Below are 27,780 nucleotides of genomic sequence, written 5' to 3'. Positions count from 1 at the left end.
GTGGATAACGCTTTTAATGCCAGAGTGCTTGTGTTAAGTCCATTAGTAAACGTTAAGTGCAAGTGGAGGAGTAATTCTTTTAATTTATTCTTTTCTTATTTGATTATTTATATATTTATTTGATATACTATTTTCTTTTCAACAGCACTTAGTGACCCAGGCCATGCCCACAATGACACAACATGCTCTGGATCGTCGTCTACATCGTCACTCCAATGATGAGCCGCATGTTGAGGGTCGGATAGGACGACGCTCCCTGACAGTCCCCTATGGGAGTGGGGAGGCCAATAAGGAGAACTTTGGGGTGCACTTTATGAGCAGCCCGTTCGGCAACAGCAGCCTCATTGCTCTGCAGGATCTGAGCAATGTGCATGGCAAGAGTCCGCAGCGTCGCAGCTTCAGTGAGGGGAGCGGACCTCGTCAGGCGACGCCGCAGCGTGCCGCCGGAACACCACTGATGGCGTTGCGTTGCCTGCCGGCGCGAACTGTCGCCGCTTTAGAGGACTCGCAGCTGTCGTCATCCCGCATGGGCGACACAACGCTGGATCGCATGCTGGATGCCATTATAGAGTCAGCACGCAAGGAGGTGCGCTGTAAGTTTGTCACAGCACCAGTGTCAACGGTGACAACGACGGCCACGGCCACGCTCACGCCCACCACTACGGTTGATGGGGATTGGAGTGAGAGCAGTGTGCATGAGATGGAGGTGCGCACACCCACGCATTTGAAGCGACAACGTGTGGTGCGTCGCAAGAACCAGCACAAGTCCGTGCAGCTGAAGGCAAACCCCAGAAATACGCCCATGCAGGAGCCGTCACTGCATAGTACGAAGCGTTGTTTGAGCTTCTCCTCCAGCGGCACCTCAAGCGATCTGGAGGATGAGTTCAACGTGGGTGGGGACGATAAACGCGGCTCCATGGCATCGGTGAGCAGTGGCGGCAGCAGTAGCGCTGGCGTCAGCATTGCTAGCAGCGAGGGCAGTGGAAACAGAGGAGGTGGCGCTGGTGCCACACGCGGTAGCCTCGACTTGGCCACAACCTACAATGCACAACAGCAGCAATTAAATGTACATGGTGAGTTCCAGCAACCCACTCCCCAACCATTTCGAGTTGTGCCCATTACCATTAGTTAGTGTCGTTCCTCTACTATAGAGAATTTAAAGGCGTGACTTTTTTCCAAACTAAAGAGAGTGCATCTTTATAAGGCTAATTGCCAACACTAGCTAAGTTAAATATGTTCTGTTTTAAAACTCAGAAGTCATTAAGTAGTATTCGTATGGCACGACATATGAGTACCCTTGGGGTCACCAAATCATTAGTGTAGAATTAATCATTTCGAGAGTGAAGTTTCTACTTATATATTAACAATATATTTTTGCATATTTGTTTAACCTTTGCAGTTATACGCTGTCGGGAACTGCAGCGAGCTCACGGATCGGGCGCCATTAATGCTTACGTCAAAGTGGCGCTATCGGGCGGTACGCACAGCAGCAGAGGCTTTCAGCGCACCGCCGTGCATCGGCATTCGAGTCGTCCGTACTTCGATCAGCGCTTCTGCTTTAATGTACAGCCACATGTGGCTCAGGCTGCGACGGTTCAACTGCAACTGGCTGTCTGGCATCGGGATCGCCATTTAAAGTGAGTATGAGTAAGGTCAAATAATGTAACAAGAACAACTTCCTTCATTCCACATCCTTCAAACATGCAACCATTTTAGTTACAGACAAGTCTCGCTAAATACTTACACTTGTCGGCAATGAAAAATAAGAAAAACCGCTTTGCTTAAGGAATTTAAACTTCAAAATTTCTTGTTTATGTTTCCATTTTATTATTACGGGTTGGAATTTTTAGTGTTGTTTGAAAGAAACGCTCTTTAGTAGGTCGTTTGAGTTCAAAATGCGCGAAAACTTTTAACTGTCTTGACAAGTTTTCAGTAAAAAAGTTTTTTGAAATTTATTATTTAATTTGTTAAAATGACTTTCAAATCATTTTCTTTCCGAAAGAACTTTATATATAAATTTAAAGCTCATTTTGGATTGCAAATTATTTTTCAGTTGTGAGAGAAAAGATAAAAAACAGCCATTAAACCTTAAAAACTAGCACATAATTCCCCCTTATTAGATAATTATTTGTATTTTTTTAATGCATGCAGCAGGTTGTCAAATTAGCCCTTAAGATTGACGAATACCAGAATAATGTCAATTTCCAGTCTCACAACATTTTGGCAAGTTGCTTTCAAAGCAATTTCAACTGTAAAGCATGTTGTGGCTCGTCACTCTGGCTGTAGCTGTCGCTCGTCTATCTGTCCGCCATCATCTACCCATCAGGGACATCATGCCCAGAAGGCCCGTCCACACGTGTCATTCACCCCCAATTGAGAGAGCTCTGGGGCGGCAGGCAAAAGGCGTCTTATTAATTGTTTCATTTTCCTGTAGCATACTTTTCTGCTGTTGCTCCTGTTCCTGCACCCATCAGTTGCACTTCCTTTAAAGGACGGCATGGCATGGCAGGGCTCGGCATAAACAAACGCTTGAGTGTGCGCCTGCCAGCTTGTCAAGGGCTTCCACACACACACACACATACGCTCGTATATAGTCTGTCCGTACTGTCGCATTCTTTCCAAGCTTTGGCTTTCAATAAAGCGCTTCCAGCGCATGCGCATGCATCGAAAGCTTGGCATAAAGCTTTTGGCACATGTTGGTTTAGCTGGCTAAGCTGCTGTTGCTGTCGCTTCCAGAACGGCTGTGATGTTTCAAAGTCCAGGCAATGGAAGAAAGCAGTTTGAAAATTTCTGGGCAAGAATTTTGTGCTTGCTGGCGGCTCAGTTCGAGTGTTTAGCTCGCGCGAAGCAAATCGGCTGGCAACGCTGCGCGACGACGACAAGCAGCAGCAGCAGCAGGACGAAGAACACGACAACGAAAACGTGAAAGACGCGACAGCGACGGCGACAGCGACGGAAACAGCGACGGAAACTGCGACGGAGACGGCAACGGCAACAGCAGCGGTAGAGACGACGACGCCACGTACGTGTTGAGAAATTTGCTTTGCTGTTTAGCGTGTGCGGAAGTAGCAAACAATGCGAAAAGTGTGTGTGTGTCTGTGTGTTTGTGTGCAGAAGCGCCGCAGGCTGTAAAATTGTTTTAATTGTATACATACATACGTACTCGTATATTTCGAAGTGTGCGTGTTCGTTTCCTGTGCAAACTTTCAGCTGCGGTCAAAAGTGCGAGCGGCCAAAAGTATGCAATAAAAAATTATATAATTTCAAGTGCTTATCTCACCCAATTTATTTTTTAAACATTTTTTGTTTAGCAAATTGAAGAAATGGCCACATGTGTGGCTAGATATATATATATATATATATATATATATATATATATATATATATATATATATATATATATATATATATATAAATGTGTGTGTGTGTGTGTATGTGTAATTTGAAATTGAGAGGCTGCCAATGGCTCTTGTAACTGTGTCTGTATGTGTGACTGTGAGTGTGGGAGCGTGCGTGTAAATGTACTTTGCAGCACGCTTTCAACGATTCAGTTTTGTTTTTGGCATTGCTTCACATGCTAAAGTTAATTAAAATTCAAGGACAGTCAGTGAGCAACTTTGTTGGCCAAAAAAATGAAATGAAATGAACAAAAAATGAGCAAATTCATTGCAAACTGACACGGCTTTTATGTCAAATCGATAGGCAGACTGGCAGGCGGGGAGGTCGCCACAAAAACCAAGAACATGACTACACTACATACTTGCTCGCTTCATTATGCAATAAGTCCAAACACACACTCACACACACACATACGCACATAAATATATAGAGCACTCCCAGGTTGGCACACAAATCTGCTGAGCTATGTATGTGCAATTAAAAAAAATCTATGACAGCAACAACAAAAACGCTCATTTAAAGTGATTGAAATACTGACGCTAATTGAGTAGGCAACTAACTAAAAGCACACTTGGGAATCTCTTGATGTTGGCGGCAATTTGCGTAAAATATCAAACTCTCTCTCACACATGCACACACACACAAACACACACACACACACACTTAGGCACATACTTGTCAGCCATTTGTTATGCATGCATAATAAAAACATTTAAAATAGTGGCGTGCAGAGCGAGGCAGGCAGGCAGGCAGGCAGACATTTTAAGTAAATTTTCAGGGCTTGAATTATTTATTGCCTACTTTTGGGGGCAACAAATTTTGCGCGCTACAGAAAACGGCGAGGTAAAAGGCAACATAAAGAAGCACTCACACGCACACATACACACACACACGCTCATGTAAGTTGCAACTGCTAGAGCTTACAAGTAACGACCAACTACATATTTTCAATGCAATGTATGTGTGTGTGTTTGTTGGTTTGTTTGTGAGAAGGAAGCACTTCCAAATACACCGCAGCTTGTTACATTTTTAATGCGATGCCCCCATTTCGTGGGCGTGCACACGCCCCAAGCTGCACACTGGTGCCCCTGTCAGACAATTGCGATTGCAATCGCAAGAAGCAACAACGCAACAACAACAAAATAGTGGAAATACTAAAAAATATAGAACACTTTGACGTTGGTGCAGCACAAAAATCAATAAAACTGACCCAAATACGCGCGCAAAACTTCGCAGCTGGCCAACAACAGTGACCACCACTAGCTTTAAAAAAAAGCGCTCGAAATGTAGAAGAGGGGGAAGAGGAAGAAGCCTCAAGCGCCCACAACTACAAATTGCTATCCAAAGCGCATTTCCGGGAGCCAAATGCCATGCCAGCTTAGACGTGCTAATTGATTTATGTCACGTACCTATGAACGTATATTTCTGAATGCGTGTGCGGCCGTAGTGGTGAGTGGAGAGGGATGGTGGGACGGCGGGACGGTGGAGCGTTGTGGGTGGGGGTGCAGTCTCTATAGTCGTATGGTCGTATATAAATAGTAAACAAAATGCCATTGCAACGTGACGCAAAAGACAAAAAACGATTAGAATCATGCCACAAACAAAAGCGAACGAAATAATGGCGTGAGCAAAGTGAACTGGAACTGGGATTGGGTCTAAATTTGGGCGGGGACGGGATCGGGGACGGAGACTGCACAGCAAACAGCTGAGCAGAGCCTTGAATAGATTACAGACAATGGCTGCCCCACTTGGCCTTTAATGCCGGAAACGCTCACAAATTAGAAGCGTGCAATTCTCGGATATAGCTTCATTTCCGGCTAGAACCGTATTTCATTCTTTTCTTTGTATATATCCAAGGGCTGTTTTTGTGCCAAAACAATGTAAGCGTCCAGGGCGCAATTAAAATGTGAACAGCATTGAAATAGTTCGGATAATTGAGAGACTTAGCAACATAAACAAAGCATTCTATTTGCGAAAGCATTGGCATTTTGGAGTGGGGAAACTTTTGAAATGTAAAAATATGATAATGAAACATTCTACAATTTCCAAAAGTCTTCAAGCTCTTAGCCAACCCAAATATATACAATTTTGTTAAAGTTTTGAGCAAAATGAAACTTGAAATGAGTCACCTTTTGGAAATTATTGTATTAAATTTGATTATACAGTTTGGAGCAGCGAGTCATGTTTTGATTATCCCTACTCTAAAGATAATTATAATTGTTTTAGTTTGTATAGGTTTCAAATCATTGATGAGGGGAATAAATATTGTAATAAAGGAATTTATTTATATACATAATACAAAATTATACCAACTTGTAAGTGATGCAGAAGAAGGATTTCCTTAAACCAAAATCAGCTACAGATCTTCTCTTTCCTTTAGCTGGACCTTTTTTCGATCTGAATATATGAAGGGTGGGAATATAACTTATTCAAAATCTACGAGTAAAATAAAGCTAAAATGCCTACGCACATGGTTTGGCTTGGTTCAGTTCTTATACATATTATTCGAAATAAGAAGATGACTTGGTCTGGCCATTCCCAGTACTTTCTCAGTGAAATGAAATTGTCTTCGAAAAAGTCTAAGTGACTTTTGTCTTTTATAAGATGCTCAAGGCACATGAACTGTTTTAATAATTGTACTTATAGGACAGATCTTTAATAAAGCAACAATTTAAAATTATAATAATAATTATTATTTTTTGTACAATATCTGCTGAAAATTAAATCAAATGGCAAAAGTTGAATGCTCACCAAGATAGCGGATGAAGTTTTTTTTTTTTGGTTTTTCCTTTTATTTGTAATTTATTTGGTGCTCCTACAACATACAAATGTGGCTGTTATATACATATATATAATCTATGTACAATTACATACTAATTGCCTTTTTGTTTCGATTCTTGCAGACGCAGTGAGTTCCTGGGCTGCAGCACCTTACCATTGAGCGCCTTATTGCAGCAGAACCATAGCGGTTCCTTTAAATTGCAGTCGCAGGCATGCCTGAATAATTGTCGCAGCCATCAAGCCGAACAGCAACAAGCGCCAAAAGAAACAGAAACAGAAACACGAACGGAAATCGAAATAGCAACACAAACACAAAGTCAACTAAAAGCAACAACAGCATCACCGTCCAGTCCGCAGGAGAGGGAGGAGGAGCAGGAAGTTTCTCAGCCGAGAAGTTCCCAGAATCGTCCCACAACTGTTAACAGCTCCTTGGCAACGGTGGCCATTATTTCCAATATGGCGACAACGGCGGCTCAACAGAAAACTAATGCCATTGTCTCCGTCTCTGCTGCAGTCAACGATGACGTCATTAGCATTGATACCATGGCTGGTGCAGGGAACGGGGATGAGCAACAGCAGCCAATGGTGCTGAGCAAGAAGGCGTTACATCAACGCGATGCCGACGAGAATTTATTCTTGCGTTTCCTCGAACTTGACCCCCCAGCTGATGGAAATGCGAACACAAGTGGGGGCGCCACAGCATCGAATGAGAAAGGAGCTGGAAGTGGCAACAATGTGAGCAGCGCCAATGCAGCAAACGCCAATCACATGAACGGCAGCAGTGGAGGCAGCGGAAGGCGTTGCTCAACCGTCGCTGGAGTACGGCAGAGTGGCCGGACACCGTTTACGATGACGAAGCGATTGACGCGGACGGAGGAGCGCGGCTTTGGCTTCTCCATTGTGTGGACACATCCACCGCGAGTGGAGAAAGTGGAGGCGGGCTTGTCTGCCGATCGCTGTGGCATATTGCCCGGCGACTATGTTATCTTTGTGGACAAACACAATGTGGTCACAATGCCCGAGGCTGATGTTCTGAATTTGATACGATCGCAGGGCTCGACCTTGACGTTGGAGATTTTCAGAAGGTCAGGCGCGGGTGCCAGCACGGCCACGGCCACAATAACGGGATCCGCATCGTTGGCAAGCAGCCAACAGCAGCAACACCACCAGCCCCAACAGCACACTCAGCGACCGACGCTGATTGCTGGCAGCAGTGAGGAGCACACAATGGCCACCAACACGACGCTCATGATGACGTCAACGACGGCACCGACAGTCCCAGCAACGCCTCTGCAACGTACCGGCAGCAACAGCGCAGCTCGTATACTGGGGAATAACATGTCCCGACCGGCTACCGCCTGCTCCGGCACCACCTCGTCCATTGAGGCCGCCAAACGGCGGCTCCACCTCCCGCAGGTCACGTTCAGCAAGGAGGTAGGCAAGGGCGTCTTTGTCTAACTGCCCCTCCCCCATTCCATGCGTTGCCAGTTCATTATTGCGCCCCCATCTCTATTATTACTTTTTGGTCGTCCCCTCTTGTCGTTCTTGTGTAAATATATATTTTTTTTATTGCCAACCCATGTATTGTTAAGTTTTAAAGTTAATGTTTTGTCACGCTACTTATTATTATTATTATCCGAAAAGCATATTATTTTTATTTATAAATATATAAATTATATATTTTTTTTGCCATCGCTACCCGCTTCCCCCGCTTGACAATAAATTTCTTCAGTTAATTTACATTGAGTTTGTTTTGTTTACATTTATGGAACATGCTTGAAGGAAGAAAGAGTGAGAAAGTGAGAAAGAGCGTGGAAAAACTGATCTTCAAGAAAATTAAGAACATCACATACATGTATTACATGGAAGGTAACCAGTCACTGCATTAATACTTATATTTATAACATACATACTTGTTTATCGCAAATCTGTTATAAGCTTGATCTGCATAATTATTTTAGAAACACCTTCAACAAATTAGGTGTTTGTGGCATTTAGGGTTCATGAAATCGAGCAACTCATACATGCAAACAGAAGAACAGAAAGTTCTCGCACTTTCCCATCCACGCTCTCTCTCGCTCTCTCTTGCTCTCTGATCGAACACATTATTAATCAGCTAATTCCGGTTCACTTACTTGCTTCACACTTCTGTATTTGCTCGATGCGACAGTCCATTGTGCCCATTACGGATAATCGTCGACGCTTTTTGCTGCAGCTTATCAGTCGTGAGCAGAACTTCACCGTCGCTCTACACTTTGGTATCCAGCGCTTTGTGCAGCCGCTGCAAGAGCGCAAAGATCTCATTTCGCCAAACGATCATCGCACGCTGTTCCAAAACATTGACGAGCTGTTGCGCATTTCGGAGGATGTGCTGGAGCAGCTGTGTAGTAATGAACAGGATCAGGAGCCGCATATGAACTTCGCCTCACGCGTTTATCTGTCTAAGACGACGGCGATTTGTGCCGCCTACAAGAAATACTGTAATGGCATCAAGCGTGCCGATTGCGTGCTGGTTAATAAGTCACGGCAGACGGGTTCGGAGTTTGTGGCCTTCATTACAGAGCCGGCGGTGCCGCGCAAGCGACCCGATCTCACAATGTTTATACATCGACCGTTGCAGCATTTTCGTGAGATCTTAAAGCTGATGCAGCTGTTGGCAAGCAACTGTCACGTGGATACGGAGGAGCATAAGAATTTTACTACTGTGATTGGTGAGCTGCAGGCTGCGTATCGTGAGATCACGGTCAGCAGTGGGTTGATGGAGCCGCTGGGTGAGGGAAGGCCATTGTTGACCTTGCAGGATCTAGAATCACGCATGGTCTTCACGAAGTGCAAGCCCTTTACGTTGGCCGTGCAGGGACGTCAGTGGATTTTTGGTGGCGACTTATCACGCGTCGAAGGTCGGTCCATAAAGCCCTACTGGACGTTGCTTTTTAGCGACATCATTGTCTTTGCCAAGGTTAGTCGTGATCGTGTCCTGTTCATCACTGAGGAACCCATACCCATTGCCAATGTGGTGGACTCCTGCTTTCATATGCGCAAGAAAAGTGAGTTAATTATTTTGAAAAAGTCTATCTATGCATCTATCCAATGTGTTCATCTTACAGCTACCGAATTCCGTTTGACGGTGGATCCTAACGGCCGTCTGGCCGAAAGTCCGACGGGCTATTGCGCGCCGGACTTGACGCGGACACCCAAACGAGGCGCCCGCCGTAAAAGTCTTATCCTGCGTGCCCCATCACTGGAACTTAAGGCCGTTTGGCAAAATCTGCTACAACGTCAAATGTAATATTTTTATTTTCATACTCGTATAGCTGTTGCCACTCATTTGTAGGGTTCGGGTCTGGGACAGTAGTTTAATTTATGAGCTAGACTGTAATTGGATTGTGAAGTTCTTTATTATATAGAAGCTCTCAAAAAATCAATTGTCAACGTAGACTTAGGAATAGGAGGATCTGTATTACTATAAAACGCAAAATAATAGAACAGCTATGTATGAAAAAGACCATGGAGAATAGGTCGGGATGAAAAATAGCCATTTATGTAACTTTCAAATATTTACAAAGCGGATATGTCGGTATAAACGATATTACGCGATGGTTCGTCCGGTCTTTATCATTGATTCGTTTTGACTACCAATCCTTATTCTCAGCATACAATTAAACATTTCCCAAAACTCGCTAAGGGGAGCATAGAATAGAATTTAAAATGGGTTCAATATTCAGTTGCTATTATAAAAATAGGGAGTGGCAACCATAACTACGTAATCGTGACCTAATTTGAAAAAACTTTCTCTTGCAGCTTTCTTGTGAATGCAGCCCTGGGCTCCACACCGCTATCCAGCCCGTTGGACTCGCCCGACGTACTGAACACTCTAGTGCCTCTTAGCGACATCGGCCTCACCTCGGCCTCCATGGGATCTAAGCTCCCCTCGCTGGACAGCATCAATTTGAAGCAACAGAAACAGCAGGTGCGTCTCTTTCGCAGCAAGCGCTTAGATAGCTCCGATTCGTATGAGAATCTGCAAAGGTTGGCCAGCGCCCTGGTGCCCCGAGGTGCCGGTGGCGGCAGCAACAGTGCTGTCAGTGGTGTTGGTGGTAGTGGTGGCGGCCACACTCATTGTGCCAGCACACAGACTGCACAGATCTCCTGCGCCTCGCTGCCCTCACGCACCACGTCGCCGGCCCGCAAGGCGATTGGTCATAGTCATGATTGCTGCAGTGGCGGTGGTTCGGTGCCCAATGGCGTGGGTGGGGGTGTGGGTGTGTGCGAGAGCGTCACTTCGTTGCGTTCGATGCCCCAGCGGCGATCGGCGCTCGAGTCGCGTCCACTAACGGCGGCGCGTAGCTACAATACCACTAGCTCCTGCCTCAGCTTCAGCGGTAGCAGTAGCCTGACGGCACACACACACACTCAGATGTCGGCACATGGGTCCGCCGATCATTTGCCGGGCTCGTCGTGCAAGTGCCTGACAGCCATACCTGAAGCGAGCAGCGAGCAGCAGGCAGCGACGGTGATTCAGTCGAAACCCCCGCCACCACCGCCGCCCACACGTCATGCGCAAAAGCTGCTCGAATTCAGTCTCAGTTCGGTGGGTCGATCCTTTATTGACGAAGCCTCCAATGTGGTTCAGCATGTATCGCTGACGACCCCTGAGACCCCCACACCCAACATCTCGCCCAGCTCGCAGGTTTGCAATTCGGACGCCTTCTCCAATGACTTTGTGCCGCCGGCGTCGACGAGCTGTCAGATTGCCAACATACCCTTAGCCGAATTCGGTGGGTCATGGGATCTGCTTGAGCTGGACTTACAGCTCCACGAAGTCAATTTAGATACGTGTTATGATACGGATGTCGAGGAGTGCATTTTTATGGGGGATACGATCACTGCGGTGACAGTGGCCAATAATGATGGGGGTGATGGGGACGAGGACAGTGACGACGACAGCATTGTGGTTGACGATCCATTTGGCATGTTGCCCACAAAGCCAACGCCTCCGGACTCCTTGGATCTGTGATTTGACTTTTGGCTCCAGCCTGATACCGAAACCGATACGGAATCTGAGCCGGATACTGTGACAGCCAAGCCTCAGTCGCGCCGCGCCCATTAAAACACAATCTATCTAAAAACTATCTTTGAGCTTAGAAATGAACAACTAACCAACCAACCTAACCCCCTAAACCACCTCTTGCCATACAAAATGCAAGCAGACAGTACCCAAAACTGTTGGTCGTTGCCTCACGCTCAGGGCATGAAGCTACCTCGGTGCATGGAAATGATGTGCTTTGCCTTTGTTTTTGCCTGGCTCTGCTCCCACGTCAATGATCACTCTTCTCTCTCTTTCTCTCTCTCACACACTCTCTGTCTCTCTCAATCTCTCGCTCTGTTGCTCTCTATTCATTTGTTAGACTGCGCTCTTTGGTAGATTTGCTTTGCGCACAAACAGACGCACCCACACACTCAGTTAGCTAGCTGGGTCCGCTCCCACTCCCACTCTCACTCCCAACCCAAACTTATCTAAGTAGTACACATATAGCACCATAGCATACTAAAGCGTGTGATCTATCTAATGGATGCCTTATGGGGGGAAACTGAAAACTGTAACTGAAAATAAAAAGCGTCTTTGTACTTGTACTCGTCCTATCGAGGCGTATTAACTATTCAATTGGTTCAATACGCACCTCTCGGGGTCTGATTCTGGAATGCCATCATTGGAAGGGAATTAAGTAAATGGTTTTAGAGTAGGTATTATAGTTCAAAACATATTTGTATGATAAACCTTTGCAAAATGGATAATCAGCAATAGCTTGTGTTTCGTATTCGATTTACAAACTCATAGATACCTACCTATATTATTATATTTGTACATTAATATTGGAGCACTTCAACACTGCAACATTCATTCAATAGTCAATTTAGTATTTAATTATTGTATGCCCTGTATTCAGAGCATTCATATACCTCTATGAATATAGACGATTGATTATTTTAAATCAAATTCATTTCATACTCGTATACATGACACGCATATATTCCATTCCAAGTATTTGCTCAAAATTGGAATGATTCCATATATGTAGTTCGATAGTTTGTATTTTTTGGCTAGAACCGGAGCGATGACTCATGATTCGATGCATCTATACACTAGTGAGTGCATTCACGTGCTCATAAAATCAAAAATTGATTCACTGCATTGATGCGGTGCTTTTATATAATGTTCATATTAAGAACCGATCACTCGATATAAATATGTGTGTACATATATATATATATATATATATGCACATATAGATATTGATATTGATAGATAGAATAGATAAGTGCATATACATATATGTGTGTAGTATTGTATGCATATTTACATATGCCGGATGCCAATTGAGTGTAAATATCACTAAATTGAAAATGAAATTGAAATAAGACCGACAGCTGGCCAGACAGCCCGCCAATTATGGTGTTGTATTTAATTTAAAGAGTATTGTTACATATTTATATATATACATACATAGAATATGCCATAGATAGTCAAATATATATAGATATAGAAACAAGAAATGAGTAAATCGTTGATAGTGCACCTGCGTTGAACCATTCGTATGATTCGTCTGATGATCTCATGAATTGCGCAATCCTAACATTTCGATCGATCAACTCATGTGCACGATCGGCTAGAATTCTGTTTATACTACATATGTAGTACTATAGTACATATATACATAGATATGTATATGCTCGTGTATTACTTACCCATTCAATTGAAACATTTTTGCCAATCCAAAATATGCTTCCATTTTGTAGCCAAGCGCGTCAACTATTGTTGTTGTTGTTATTGATTATTATTATTATTATTATTATTATGATTATTATTGTTGTTATAATGCCCAGCCCCACTACTAGTATTTACCCTTTTACCTATAAGTTTACCAAATTAGCCATACATTTGTATAAATATGTATATTTCATTAAAGTTTTGGTTCAATTATAGTCATCGGGCTGCGATTCAAAATGTTGTAGGCTCTAATTAAATGCCATTGTTAAATTATATCTATTGTACATACATTCCCCCTTACCCTCACCTAATTACAAACACACACCAACATACTACATAGTACATACATCTAAGTATGTATGTATATCTGTAATTGTAATAAATTTTGCTCAGAGCCACTCTTTATGTCTGCAATGCTGTGCAAAGGCAGCCAAAATCGATCAAAAAAACCAAACAAACTAAAAAAACAAAATATAAAACCCAAAACTAAATTATACTACTTATATTGTGAATGTTGTAAAATTTGTTACGCAATATTTGAACTTTGCAATTTTTATGTTTTTGTATAAGTAGAGGAAACGAAACCAAGTGGCGTCTTTGTAGAGCCGCGATTGTCATGGCGGCGCAAAATGGTCGCCACTTTTGAACACAAACACACAGCCACACACACACACACCTGCAAACTAACATACACACAGACACACTCACATACTTTACACAGTGCATATGTATGAGACGGAGATGTCGATGTTAATTATTTATGACAGCACTTTGTTGCCTTCTAAAATAAAAAAATCCTAGCTGAATAATTGACAGACCGCACGAATAAACGGCCAGAAAGGGCGGACGCAGATTGCCAGAACAGAGAGAATTTCAAGCATCCTACATATGTTAGTCAGCCATTTCCTTGGGTTAACTTTAAACTATCGATAATGAGGAATTAGTGTTCAAATCGTACCCAAGAGCAAAATTTTTTTTAGCCGGCACCTAAATAATGACAATTAAGATTGTGTGGCAGCAGTTGCATCTGGAAAAAGTAGTCAACTTAATAGCTCAATGAAGAATTTAGCAACTATAAACTCTTTACAGGCCGATTTAGTAGTATTCCAAATTATATTTCAGTTGAGCAAACGATAAGCTGTTTTAGTGTTTTCAACTTCACGAAAAACTAAACATGCTCGTAAATATATTCGGAAATGTAAATTGTTAACTTTTTAGTTGGGACTGACTTCAATTTAGTTTAAAGGGCTAAAGTTTAGTTTAAAAAAAATATAATTGTAGCAATTCTACTATGTATTTGTTTCCATAATGGCTCTCTAAAAACACTCTAAAAATTACACACAAATGATCAAACATCAATCTCGATTGGACTTGATTTGAAAGCCTTCAAGCAGATTTTGTACCTTAACTTCAGAGCGTCATGTATAAGAATATAATCGACTCCAGAACTTCATTCTTAATGGCATTGCATTCCCAGTTGATATGTTTCCAGTTATCCATTTGCTTGTCAAGCAATTACAAAAGCATTTACCAAATACTTACCGTACTGTACGCTGTATTGAAAATACTGGTAGCAGAGAATATTTGAATGCACAGATTGTGGATATTGCAGTTGATATATTTTCTCTTAAAGTGATATTTGATATGCCTCTTAAGCCTTTCCCTAGCTATGCCCTACAACTACATCTGTTCTGTCATTGTGTGACGTCATTTTGTGTTGGCCAAAGAATGTGCAGCGTCAGTTTTTAGTGATCAATTCACTATATACATATATAGATGCACTCATACACACATACACGTACACACACAGCCACACGCACATCTATACCTATCTTCTCACATATGTACACAAAATTGTAGTTAGCTAAAAAGTCTTGCCATGACGCATACGCCCAGTGAGCCGAGCCCAGCAAATTGTTTCGTATTGTAGTTTAACATTCTTTTGCATTAAGCTCTATATAAATATATACATATATATATACATATAAATACTTATTATGTATGTTATTACCTGTATAACTGTATTGTACTAACATAAAGACACAGTCATAGACTCAACACACTTACGCCCACACCCACACCCACACACTCACACTTACACGCAGACACCGATACATACTCGTATACAGGCGCGCTATAGTATGTATGTGACTAGGATTTGTTTAACGTTTTTTGCCATTTTGCATAACGAGAGAAACGAGTAATAATAAAAACCAAATGATTCTTTGACTAAAAACGCTTGTGATGTTCTTTTTATTTCATTTTCAAAAAACCAACCAACCAATTAATCATTCAAAAAAATATCTATATATATATATATATATATAGAAAAGACCACCCGAGCACAGTGTACCAAAAAAAAAAGAAAAAAAAGAAGTTAAAACTGCTCTGCAAACACTCAACTCAACTCCCGGATCTTCCACTACAAATTGGTTGATAAAGCAAAACAGTAAAGGAAAAGACAAGACAAGAAAAGAAAAGAAAAGAGAAAAGAGATAAGCGAGTTAAAATTGATAAATTAAAAATTGTGATGGACTCAATTTTAGTTTAAGTTCTATTGCAACTTTTTCCGCTTCCACTTCTATTGCTTATTTGTTGTAACTGTATTTGTCATTGTTGTTGTTGTTATTGTAATTGTTATTATTACTGGTGTTACCAATGTAGTTGTTATAATGTAGCGATCCAAGCGTTTTTAATCAAAGATACTTAATTTTCGCGTTTTTATTATTCTTTCTATTTCTGCTCAAGCGCCACCAAAGCAAAGCAAATCAAAGCAAATCTAAGCAAAGACAAAATAAGAAATTTAAAATATCAAAAGCAAAGTCAAAAACCAAATCAAAGTCAAAGTAAAAGTCAAGAGCAAAGTCAAAGTCAAAGACCAACGCAAAGCAACGCAAAGAACCAAAGAAAAATTGAAAAAGCTGAAAGACAAAAAATGAGCCCATCACAAATTTTAATTTCCAAGCTTCCCAAACTCTTGGGTCAACAACTCTCGATGGCTGTCGTGGACGGGGGTGGGACCTCAGCGGTGGCTTTTCAGGGGGGATGGATGACGGGTTGGGGGGGGGGGGGAGGTGATTGCTTACACCGCTAACTTGCCCAACTATTTTACAGCAGCGTAGTGGCCACGCCCATGCCCAAAATCATGGGCATGCCGTCGAACAGATCGAGCTGCTGATCGATGAGAAATGCCGCATCCTAAACAAGACCGGCACACCCAAGTCCAGTGCCCTGCATCTGGCCAACTGGATGAAGGGTCAGCTGGACAAGCAACAGCAGCAGGCACGCTTGGCGGCCATTGCCCGCTCCCGCGAGAACATAAGCGCCGAGGATGAGCAGCTGATCTTCAATAGCGACAGCGAGCAGGACGAACGAATCACCTATTGGACGCGACAACAGCTGGAGAAGCGTACCAAGGAGCTGAATCTATCCAAGGAGAATGGTTGCTTGTCGGCTAAGCCAAATTTCGGGGGCAAGCGCTTGAGCGGTGTCGAGGAGCTTAGTATGAGCGCCACCTCGGACATTTACTCGGAGGATGGGCCCAGCCAGATCAGTCAGTCGCACAGCACAACGTCGGACAGCCAGGTGAGTGTTGGGGTCTTGAAACTATTGTTTAGATCCCTGTAGCATTTTCTAGCCTGGCTATCACCGGCCACTGCCTTTATATGCTCTATATGCTCCACACAACCACAGATCACAGTACGCTCGAGTCCCATTGTGCTTGACAAGCTCGCTGTGTGCCGGCATTGCCATAAGAATTGCCAACAGAGTGCTGCGGGTGGCGGGGGCAGCGGTGCAGGTGCTCGTACGGGTGCAGGTTCCGGAGGCAATGCGGGCAGTGCGACTTCTGTGCTCGTGTGCAACTCACTCAAGGTGCAGCACAGCCAGTCGTCGCCTAATCGCTGCTGCAAGCTGAATGGCAATGCAACCGGCACAGGCACCGGTACGGGTACTGGCACAGGGAGCGGTAGTCGCGCCGGCAGCGTCACCAGCATCTCGTCCAGCACCATCACTGGCGAACAGTTCAGCGAGCTGTCATCCAAAGTAGTGGCTAGCAGCAGTCGTCGCGAGACCGGCGACACCGAAAGCGATGTGGCTCAACTAATCACCGATGAATTGTCCCAATCAGAGGCGACAGATGACAGTGTCGGAGCCATGCCCAACAGCAGCAGCAGCGCCGGAGACGGACACACCAAACTACGAGTTTTAGAGCAACAGTCAGCGCCAGCGCCAGCGCCAGCAGCGATTGTAACATCATCGATAGCGCCCACATCCACGGCCGCGCCTCTAGCCAACGGTCATTGCTCGGCAGCAGAAAAGCCGCAGCCACCGCCACGAAAAACACGTATCTCGGCACAGCTGATCAAAGAACCACCTCGGGCCAATCAACAGGTAAAGGCCATTGTAACGATCACGGAAACGGCACGCATTATGCGCAGCAACGAGACGCGCGCAGTTACGGGGTCGGGGTCGCCACAACGTAGCCCCAGAAAGACGACGACCACGGCGACGACGACGTCATCAACAACGAGCAGCAGCAATAGCTCTCCCAAGCAAACAGCAGCCAGACACACCGCCTGCCATTGCCGCTGCACTCCAGAGGATTTCACGCACGCCAACATCGCCGCCGACAAAATGGAACAGCAGACCTGCAAGCTCATCGAGTCACCCAAACAAATGGCCGGCAGACGATGTGTGTGCACTGAGAAGCAAACAGAGCGGCAGGAGGATGAGCAGTTGTCCCTCATGCTCATCGGCCTAGCACAATTCGCACCAGCGGCCAAACTATGTGGGGGTCAGCAAACAGTCACATCGCGCCCACCTGCGATCACCCTAAACGATGGCAGCCGCACGCCAACGGATGCAAACTTTGTGCCAACCATTGCGGTGGTGCCACCCACACCGGACGCGGTGCTTACCAAGACCAGCACCCATGTGTGGGACAATAGCTGTGGGGCAGGTACTACGGGCAGTGGCTCAACTCACATAACCACTATGACAACTACCTCCACAACTGTGAAGTTGCCCCGTCAGGCCATCATTGAGAATATACCAGATGACTCGTGCGATGAGTCCCCACTGGAGGAAGAGCCACCTTATAAGCCCATGACAAATGCCTTGCGGCGTTTTGGCACCATGTCCAGTCTAGAGAAGTTGCCCTCCGACGATCGCATGGACGAGGCCGATGAGTTGGACGACGAAGAGCTGGATGACTATGCGCCCAATGGCTTGGACAACGACGATGTTGATGGTGATGGTGATGATGATGATGATGATGATGACGACGATGATGACGAAGACGATGCTCTGGCAGACAAAGCATTGGCCCATAATCTAGAAAATGTGCCCTGCACCTCCAACTCATCAAACTCCATGGCTCCCCTGGAGCATACGGTGATTACGGCCAATGGTGACATTCTGACTATTGGCAGCGGTGCCTGGACGAATCGAGCTGGCGCCTTTGTCAGCGACAAAATGTCTTTTTTCGAGGAGTCGCGTGCCTTCATTGATAAGTATTTGGGACGTTGGAACGCCAATGATGGGCAGCAGCAGCAGGAGTTGAGCAAACAACAAGGAACGGCCTCTGAGACTGATGAACAGCTGGACGAGTGCACATCGGGTGCCACCAGTGGTGAGGAGGTGTGGGGCACCCCCACCAGTGGTGGCGAAAACGATGATATGCAGCTGATAAATTCGGAAAATACGCACTCGGTAGGTACCAACTGTTCTCCGTGAATCTTGAAATGTACAGTTATGGAACCGAAACATATGTATTTTGAAATATTAACTGCTTTACATATTCTCCCTTCCTTCGAACATTAAAGTCGCCTACCAAGTCGAGCACATCGCTGAATGATGATGATGACACGGAGCTTATGATGGACGAGCTGCTTATGGCACCACCAATGACCGCGAGCACCATTCGGGGATTGCTGCCACGGTATGTCGTAGCTGTTTTGTTTTATTTTGTTAGCTAGAACTTTTGGTAGACCTATGTAGTTACGACCAGATGAACAGCGGCAGCAGCAGAAGCTATAAAAAGTATTTCATTTCTAGACATACATACATATGTAGAAATAATTTAAAATGCTCTGATAGTGGCACCATTAACCTGACAATTATTATGACTTACTTCTTCTTCTTTTTGTATTCTTATGGATTTCTGTAGTTTTTACAGGTACCTCTCTATATACTCGTATACTATGTACAATATATTTTGTTCGATTTTGAAATTCTTGACCATTACTTCGACAACATGCTATTGAAAACTCATTTGAATTGAATTCGCTATCACATTGTACTTAGTGCGCCAAAATAGGCCTTATACTAGATATCTATATATAAATGTATTTATGTAATCCTAGCTAGTCTCGATCATTGGGTTAGTTAGCTGGGTCCACACATCACATTTACAATTAAGTAATAGGAGCAGCTACGGATTGACTCATCAATGTATCCGTATGTACGAACTTCTGACAGACTCAAGTGCTTTTGGTTAGCTTTAGTCCTTAGACCAATTCGTGCTCATTCAAGTAGTGTCTTCTTAAAAGTACTTTATAGTTAGATATATATTGAAACTTTGAAATATGCTTAAACCAAAATTTATATCATTTATGCCATCATTACAACAATACCAACAAAAATAACAACGACACCATATCATACAACAAACAACGCACACGAACTCATCAATTATATTTAATTCCAATTCGTTACATCGTATATATGTATCGTATGTATATCAATCAAACAATCAATCAATCAATCAATCAACCAACCAAACAAACAAACAAACGAACAACTTTCGTAATGCTTAGACGTCGCCTTGAGCCACTGTTTGAGGAGGAGACCGAAAGCGATGAAGAGAAAACGCAGCAGGATAGCGATGACATCAAAAAGGTGGGTCGTATTTAGAAGAAATCAATTGCCAAGCGGCCATGATTCTTCTTCTTCTACTACAACTACTAAGTACTACTACTACTTAACTCAAAACACTTGTTTTGGTTGCTGGCAGCACTGGCTGTTTGCTGTGCAGCATTGTGGCGCATGGCAATGCCGCAGCAATACTGCAGCAACGAAAATCAAAACTTGATTATTTAAGGTGCATGCAAAAATGCGCTGTTTTTTTTTTTTTTAATTCAGTTTTTAATGATTTCATTTCATTGTTGGTTTTCTTCTCTTTTTTTGGCTCTTTTTCATATGCAACCGACAACTAACAACCATTGCATCATCATCAAATGTCATCAATCAATCAAATGTTCAATCATTGATACGCACCACCACCGCCCATCAATCGACCAAACAATCAACGCAATAATCATCATTCCAAATCAAACTGCAATTTTGTAATTTGTACTTAAATAATACTATTGTTAATATGATAATATTTTTGTTGTGCCAACTGTACCTGCAATTGCTTGTAATACTCGTACACTCACACCCATTCGAACACCGCCGTTTTTGTGTCTGTGTTATTAACTAAACGATGCCAATTGTTGTTCTTTCTTTATCGTATTATATCCATATATTGAAATTAATCGTGTTATATAGAAAGTCGTAGTGAAATTAGTGAAGCTTTAGCCAAACTTGCAATATTGCGAACTCATAAACATCAAACGCAAAGACAAAGACCCTGACAAAGACAATGACCACACAACAACAACAACAACAACAACAACCACAACTACAATAACAGCAACAACAACCTGAACTACACAAGTCACAGGGCAACGTGGCCGAAAAAAACCTCATCTATAACATCAAGCGATTACAATCAATCAAATTGAAATTAAATCTCAAATCGACAAAGAAATCAAAGCCAAGCTTTAAAATTCGACAACGGCGCCCCATCACAATCAACCACCACCACCACCACAACCACTACGAACCTCCACTGTAAACAACCAACTACCTCGAACCTCAACTTACTAAATCAAAAATGCCATCAACTGCAAGTAGGCCGCTTTACCTCAACCAGAATTGATTAGTTGAATTCTATTCCCAATAATTGGTAGGGGGAAGCAACGACAAATGGCCACTACCTAGAGGATTTGGCTGGAAGTTCAAGCGACGAAGTAGCACCTCATCGTGCGGGGGAGAAGGAGGAGGAGGAGGAGGAGGACGAGGAGGAGCCACATTCGAGCGAGGAACGTTTACAGCCGAATTTGGCGACGAGTACACTGGGGCCTCGACCCTTGATCAAGCCCATACTCACTACTACGGTGCTGCCCACCACCTCAATAACCACACAGATGGCGGTACCAGTAATAGCACCACCTCCGGTATCATCTTGCGAGTATCTACTCGAACAGCGACGCGTTACAGAGCCATCGGCAATGACGAGGACGACGATGACGACCACGACAACGACCACAATGATAATGACGACGACAACGACAACGATGGCGACGATGATACCGACGAGTACTACGGTGATGCCGACTATACCGTCGACTACAGTGACAGTGTCGATACAGACGCCATTGCCGTTACCGTTGCCGCCAACAACCTCAGCCTTGGCATCCACAATGTCAGCCGCATCGATGACGACGACCATGGTGAGTCGAGCTCCTTCATCGACTTCTACAACAATCAGCAGCGGGAGCGGCATTATCAGCAACGCCGGCAGAGCCAGCGCACGGCCACCGAAATTCATACCACCACCGCCACCGCCTCGACGTCTGCTCTTAACGCAGACAAATCTAAGCGCTGCAGCGGCCAAAGCGGTAAGTGACTTGAAATGTTGAAAGCCTTCCAATATTTAAAAACAGTTTCAAGTTAAATCAGTTTATGGTACAATGTTGGCATGCCTCTCAAAACAAGTCCTTCAGCCTAATTGTTGATTCATCTTTAAAATAAGCCGACTTAGCTTTTAGCTACCTACTATGAATAATCTGAGTTGACTAAGAAACAACTAATCCACAACCCACACACTAAATCACTTTACTTTCAGCGCCAACCTCACGAAAAATCTGGCGCTATTGCTGACAGTGGCTGCTCGGCGGCTGCCGACGACGTCGCCAGCGGTTCGCCCAAAACCGATATCGCGTCAAGGACAATGCCTGCGAGTACCAAGCCCTCTGCGCCGGCAACAGCAGTGGCGCTCATCCAAAAACGCCCATCCTCAACGATAATCGAGACCTGCCTGCTGGGGGCCGCAGTGCCAGCGGCGTCAGCGCCAAAGCCCATCTCAGTCACTTCATCAGCAACAGCCTCGAGGATGGCAAAAGCGATGCCGCGGACGAGCGGCTCGGCGAGCAGCCAAGCTGTAGTGGACGACGTGGTGGGGGCACCACTCGCAAGCACACGCTCGGCCGCTGCCCCAGCGCCGCACGCTGGTTGCGGTTTAAGTCCAAGGCTGGAAATGCGTCTAGCACTCAACCACGACATCCTAGGGGACGAGGACTTGATTTGTTACGAGCCTGGTCCAGATCTAACAACTATTCTGGGGTAAGTGAAAAAGTCATCTATTGGTTTCCCATTTTCAGTAAATCTCACAAAAAAAGAAAAAAGAAGATTGTACCAAAGATTGTCCATAGATTAAATTAATTTCGACATCGAAGTTATGAAAAGCAATTCAAACTCTTTTCTACAAAATACCCTTTCGATATTTAGACGAAGTATTAACAAGCAATAGTTATTTAAAAATGTCTAAGCATTTCCTGACTTTTATGCAAGGTTTGTTTTAAATAACTAGAGAGCTCAGCAGCATGTTTCGAAAGTTCCGTCAACGAAACATGAAGCTACTGGCAGCATGTTGCTTTACTGCAATGAAAGCAACTTTATTGCTGAAACATTTCACATATAGGGTGCATATTTGATAGTCACTCATGCAACCCTAGAGCTCAGCAGAGTGTTTCTAAAGATCCGTTAACGAAACATTATGTTGCTGGCAGCATGTTGATTCAATGGGTAGCACTTTATTGCTAAGACATATAACCTATGAGGTATTTGCTTATAAACCCCCAAAACTTAACTTATTGGCAACCAATATTTTTAAAATTGATTTTTTATTAATTTTTCTGGATTGTCTTCATTTGTATTGCGTAGGCACGACCTCTCCACATTTCATCGTCTGACGGGTCGCGATTTATTGAGTCGTTCTGCCACGAATCGGGTACAGCCAAGAGAGGCTGTCATATCGTACTCTCAACAACGCAACTCAAAGATGGACACGCCGACGGTGAATCGGCGGCCACGTCCGCTGGTGGCATCGGCGGCACCACACAGCAGCCACAGCAGCAGCAGCCACGGCAGTCCGCGAGGCGGTGGTTCAGTTCGTGCCGTCGCCGATCGTCAGCATCCGCAGCCAAGTCTAAATACATGGAGCAGCTCTGCATTTGCGGATCGAGTAGGCGGCGGGAGCGGAAGCGGCGTCGCCAGCAGCACAAATTACAGTTACAGCAGCGGCGTGAACAAATTAGGCGATCTGGAAATCTTAGCGAGACGCGAGAAGATATATTGCATGTCTCAATCGAAGAGTGGCTCTCAAGTCAGGGAGACATCAATGACGACAACAACAACAACGACGACGACGATGGCAACGAGACACGGCTGTTCCTTGCCGAGCCGAGCAACAACACCAGCGGCAGCAGCAGCCTCTCTGACGAGGACGATGAGTACTACTTCGATGGATGCAGCAGTGGCAACAACAACAACAACAGCAACAACGACTGAAGCGTTGACCGCATCCAGCATCGAGATGGATGCATACAAGTCCAATCGTTTGTGAGTACCAATAACTAGGCTATTAGAGAATACATTATGGACCTGGATACTAGCTATGGAGCTAGTTCCCAAAAATTTTGAAAGGAACCTTTTCTGAAGCTTGCCCGAACACTTTTTCTTTCTTAAAAATATTAGAGCTTCAGCTTACTAAGATACATCGGTCGGACAATAAAGGTAGTTCTTTAAAAAAAACCTATTTGTCAACAAACATACCCAACAACTCTAGACTGTATTCATTAACTGGGCGAAGCAAATCCCAATCGAGTGGTCTGTCTAAGTATAGTATAGTATATCCATATTTCATAAGCTTGCAAATTATTCCAAATTCCAACGAATCTAATCGAAATACTTTCGACCTTGCTCCAGAATCAATTTCATAAAGCGCCGCAACTCTGAGATAACAGCCAGCAGTAGCAGCACCACCAACTACTCTGATAGCGCACTCAATGAGCAGCCGGCCACTAGCCAGAGCAGTCTGCTAATGCAGAAGCCGTCGACGGCAGGCGGCAATGCGGCGGAAATGGCCCAAATGTCGCCGCGCAAGGATAATGTAAGTTGTAGCTTAACCCCATCGATATTATATTTGGCATAATGCCTCGAATATGCAGGATAAGCCCTCGCTAAATCGACGCTTGTGGAAACAGATAACGAAACGACGTCGCACCAACTCCGTATCCCAAATTGTTGCGGGCTGAAGAAGTGGCGATGCAGCCCCGAAATCTCGTGAAATTGCAGTTGCAGTTTATCACTCAAACACCTATACACACACACACATATTCGTACACACAGACACACCATAGGCCAAATGTTTAGGTGCACCTTTTGAGTAGCGCAAGTATAGATAGGTCTGGATAACGATAGAGAGTTTTTGTCTTTGGCTGCTGTGTGATCTTTTTAAATGTATTTTAGTGCAATAATATGTGTTTCTATATACTTGTACTTAGGTTTATCGTTTAGGTTTTAACATTTAGTTCAATTTTTAGCATTAAATACCGTTACGCCGCAAAGTATGCTATAATAAGTTGAAATGAGCTCGCCCCAACACCGAGAGAGAAGGAAGTAAGAAGCTGCGAATCGGTGTTAGCGACAAAAAAAAAACACATACATACAATGGACTGGTATTTTTTAGCTGTAGTAACAGCAAACTAAACAGCAAACAACTATGTAAAATGTACGTTTACTTAATCTTTTGATACTACTTCGTAGCTAGTACAAAAAAAAAACGAAAAGAAAATTGAAAAAGAACAAAAAAGCTAACAAAAATCAGCTAATACACAATGAAACCGTTTGATCGTTTAATACAATATCTATTCGATGACTCGAATGATTTAAGCCGATCTACTATAGACGTCCATTTACGTCCAAACGCATGCGCCAACGATACTCCTGCCAACTGCTGGGCTCTAAATGCGGGCATATATCGCACAGGTGTGCAGTCTATATATTAACTATATAACTTTAAGCCAAACAAACAACCAAATATAACGACGAGAATCAAGCAACAAAATCATTCAGATATGTACGCAACAACGAAATGGCAGCAAGGCAGAGATTTAAGATCACAAATGCGAGTACATCAAACTATTAGAGCCCTGCATGTGCGCAAATCGAACTCTGAATTCCTATTAAAGCACTGTTCAATTGTTTTTAATAACGAAGGAATGCAAACAAACACTTTGTCTACAATTCAACAACAGAAAGTTGATAAAAAAAAGTCATGTTTTGACTCCTAGTTTGAATCACGCTTTGAATGATCGTTACTTTAGTTAAGTAATTTACATAGTCAACTTTTCGTTGGAGGCATACGTCTCTACATAACTAACTAAGAATTCTTTTCTTAAAATTGTGGTGAATAAGAGTTATTATTTTAATATTTCATGGTTACAAGGAGAAGTTAAAAACGAACAAAACTAATGAATATCAGGTTCAGCATGAGAGTGTTTTAATAACAATTTTCAAACTTGGAATACCTAAACATTATTTTAATCTAAATGGCAAAAATGTTTCATACTATCACCAACTACCAGTACTTTATGAAACAAGTTGATTCCAAACAGAGTTCTTAATGACTTCACTCATGCAGGACTTTATTGTGCAGATGCCAAGAGTAAACTAACTAGTACATAGAAACATACATGAGTACATATGTAAATATATGCATATATGGCCCGTTTGGCAGTCCACTTCAAACTTAGCGCAGTGTATATCGAATACACTCACTGATACACTAATTTACACAGAGACTCAACAATAGAAAGTCCAGCCAAATTAGCAAACATTGTAAGAACAAATGAGCATACATATTAAATATGTACACACACATACAAATACACACATGCAGACACAAGCACACTTGAATACTTTAAAACAATACATGCATATACATACGAGTAGTATATATTTTTAGGGCGCTTAGCAAAGCATCAGATTGGAAAGTCAAATTAGTTGATTAGCAAGGGATTTTATGATTTGTAATCATTGATTTTTAAATTATACATACAATGAAATTGCCTTACGTATAATTATACTATTATATACATAAATATATATATATACACGTACTATATTTGTAGCTTAAATGGAGAGGCATACGTTTATACATTTTATGGCATATTTGGCAATTGGCATTGTCTTGGTATCGTGTATTGGCTGCGACAACAAATTTTAACAGTAATTCCAATTACAATTTAAATTTTTCTCTAATAACTAACATTTTGTTCACATAATGACATTACATACATACATACATATATATACATATACATAGACATATGTACACGTGCATTTTGTAGTTTATTTCACATTGAAATTGTTAATGGCAATTGAAGCTAAGAAATTATACGAATTAATAACAAAACGATCAAGTACATTTATCAGCTTTAATAGAAAATCTAATTATATATAAAGATTATATGAGAATTATATATATATATACATACATATACTTGTAATATGTGTATAAATACATCAGATGGCATGTATGGAATCGAATAATTAGGCATTTATCACTCAAAGCAGCAACAACGACTAATCGCAGTCGATTACTCGTTTTAGGACACGTTCACACGTTGCTAACTACGCTGTGCAGAGCCAACAAACATAAGGCAATGCTTACACTACAATCCATTCGAAATTCGAATCGCATTCGCATTCATTTCCAGCCAAAAAAGCAACATTTGCGAAACGGTTTTCTTCTTTTGTTCCAAAATAAACGTTTGCTGCTTTCCACTTATCACTCGGCTCTACACTCGTCAGTTGTATGTTCTACAATTTTTTACTCCGGGCTATTACGCTGATGGTGATCATAGAGGAATGTTAATGATAATGCTTACGATGTGCGATTGTGTGTATACGTCTACATATTTAAAGATTTACTTTATCTATGAACGATATAAACAAATTCGAAATGCAATTAAACCATCTCAAATGAATATTTGATGCAATTTTTTGTCAAAACTATTTTAGTGAATAGATTGAAGAAATAATTATATTAATATTAATAAATCAAAAAATTAGCAAATGAATTTTCCTCTTGAAATTCAAAATACAACAAATAAAAACAGAACGGAAATCAATTTCAATTGTTTATTTGAGCACAGTAAAGATAAATTCAAATAAAACTCAATCGAAATAAATTGGTATGCGTATTTATTGAAAACAATCCAATTCAGAAGATAGGGTCTTAAGGTAAGTAAGGTCAGATTATTGTTATTATAAAAATATCTATAATTGATTGGGCTTTAACATTATTTGAAGACATACCCCAAAGATACTTCAGACTGTTAATGTGCCAATGTCTATTAATTAATTCGTCTCGGTTTTGAGTATTATTGGAGGCATCAGAAAAAATCGTTCACTGGTCTAGGTCAGAGCTTATTTGAACCACTTGATAATTTAACATAATTCTACATATTTTTTTTAAAAATGTTCTTATTAGTTGGTATTAGCCTACTTATTAAAACTGTTTGGTTACTTAACCTCAACGATATTGCACATCTTACACACCAGAGAGTTTTGTCTTTTAATGCCCTGTTTTTGGTTACTGATTCGACAACGCTTAGGTCGGTCCGCTTGATTGATTTTCACGTTCCTTTGCACGCGCA

At 42.7% G+C, this 27,780-nt stretch overlaps 1 protein-coding gene across 2 annotated transcripts; it reads left to right on the top strand.

Moving 5' to 3' along the window:
- Positions 1 to 163: 163 nt before the first annotated feature.
- On the top strand, positions 164 to 26,491 carry LOC115629905. 2 transcript variants are annotated; one of them, XM_030526510.1, is made up of 15 exons: positions 164 to 1,073; positions 1,400 to 1,637; positions 6,303 to 7,614; positions 8,351 to 9,227; positions 9,288 to 9,465; positions 9,982 to 10,150; positions 16,064 to 16,534; positions 16,643 to 18,661; positions 18,775 to 18,890; positions 19,768 to 19,849; positions 20,965 to 21,675; positions 21,903 to 22,399; positions 23,000 to 23,677; positions 24,044 to 24,227; positions 24,286 to 26,491. In XM_030526510.1, the coding sequence occupies exons 1-15, from the start codon at positions 164 to 166 to the stop codon at positions 24,370 to 24,372; spliced, it is 8,529 nt and encodes a 2,842-aa protein (XP_030382370.1). In that variant the 3' UTR covers positions 24,373 to 26,491. The 2 variants fall into 2 exon arrangements, with proteins under 2 accessions (XP_030382370.1, XP_030382371.1); XM_030526511.1 differs by lacking the exons at positions 16,064 to 16,534; positions 16,643 to 18,661; positions 18,775 to 18,890; ... (4 more) ...; positions 24,044 to 24,227; positions 24,286 to 26,491 and adding an exon at positions 10,528 to 12,136 and having other exon boundaries at positions 6,303 to 6,437; positions 6,531 to 7,614; positions 9,982 to 10,446.
- Positions 26,492 to 27,780: the final 1,289 nt, after the last annotated feature.

This window comes from Scaptodrosophila lebanonensis, unplaced genomic scaffold (genome assembly GCF_003285725.1).
Source record: "Scaptodrosophila lebanonensis strain 11010-0011.00,11010-0021.00 unplaced genomic scaffold, SlebRS2 tig00000171-arrow-arrow-pilon, whole genome shotgun sequence".
Classification (NCBI taxonomy): Eukaryota; Metazoa; Arthropoda; class Insecta; order Diptera; family Drosophilidae; genus Scaptodrosophila; species Scaptodrosophila lebanonensis.
Note: the sequence above shows the minus strand (reverse complement) of the source record. Positions and strands in the feature narration are given on the sequence as shown.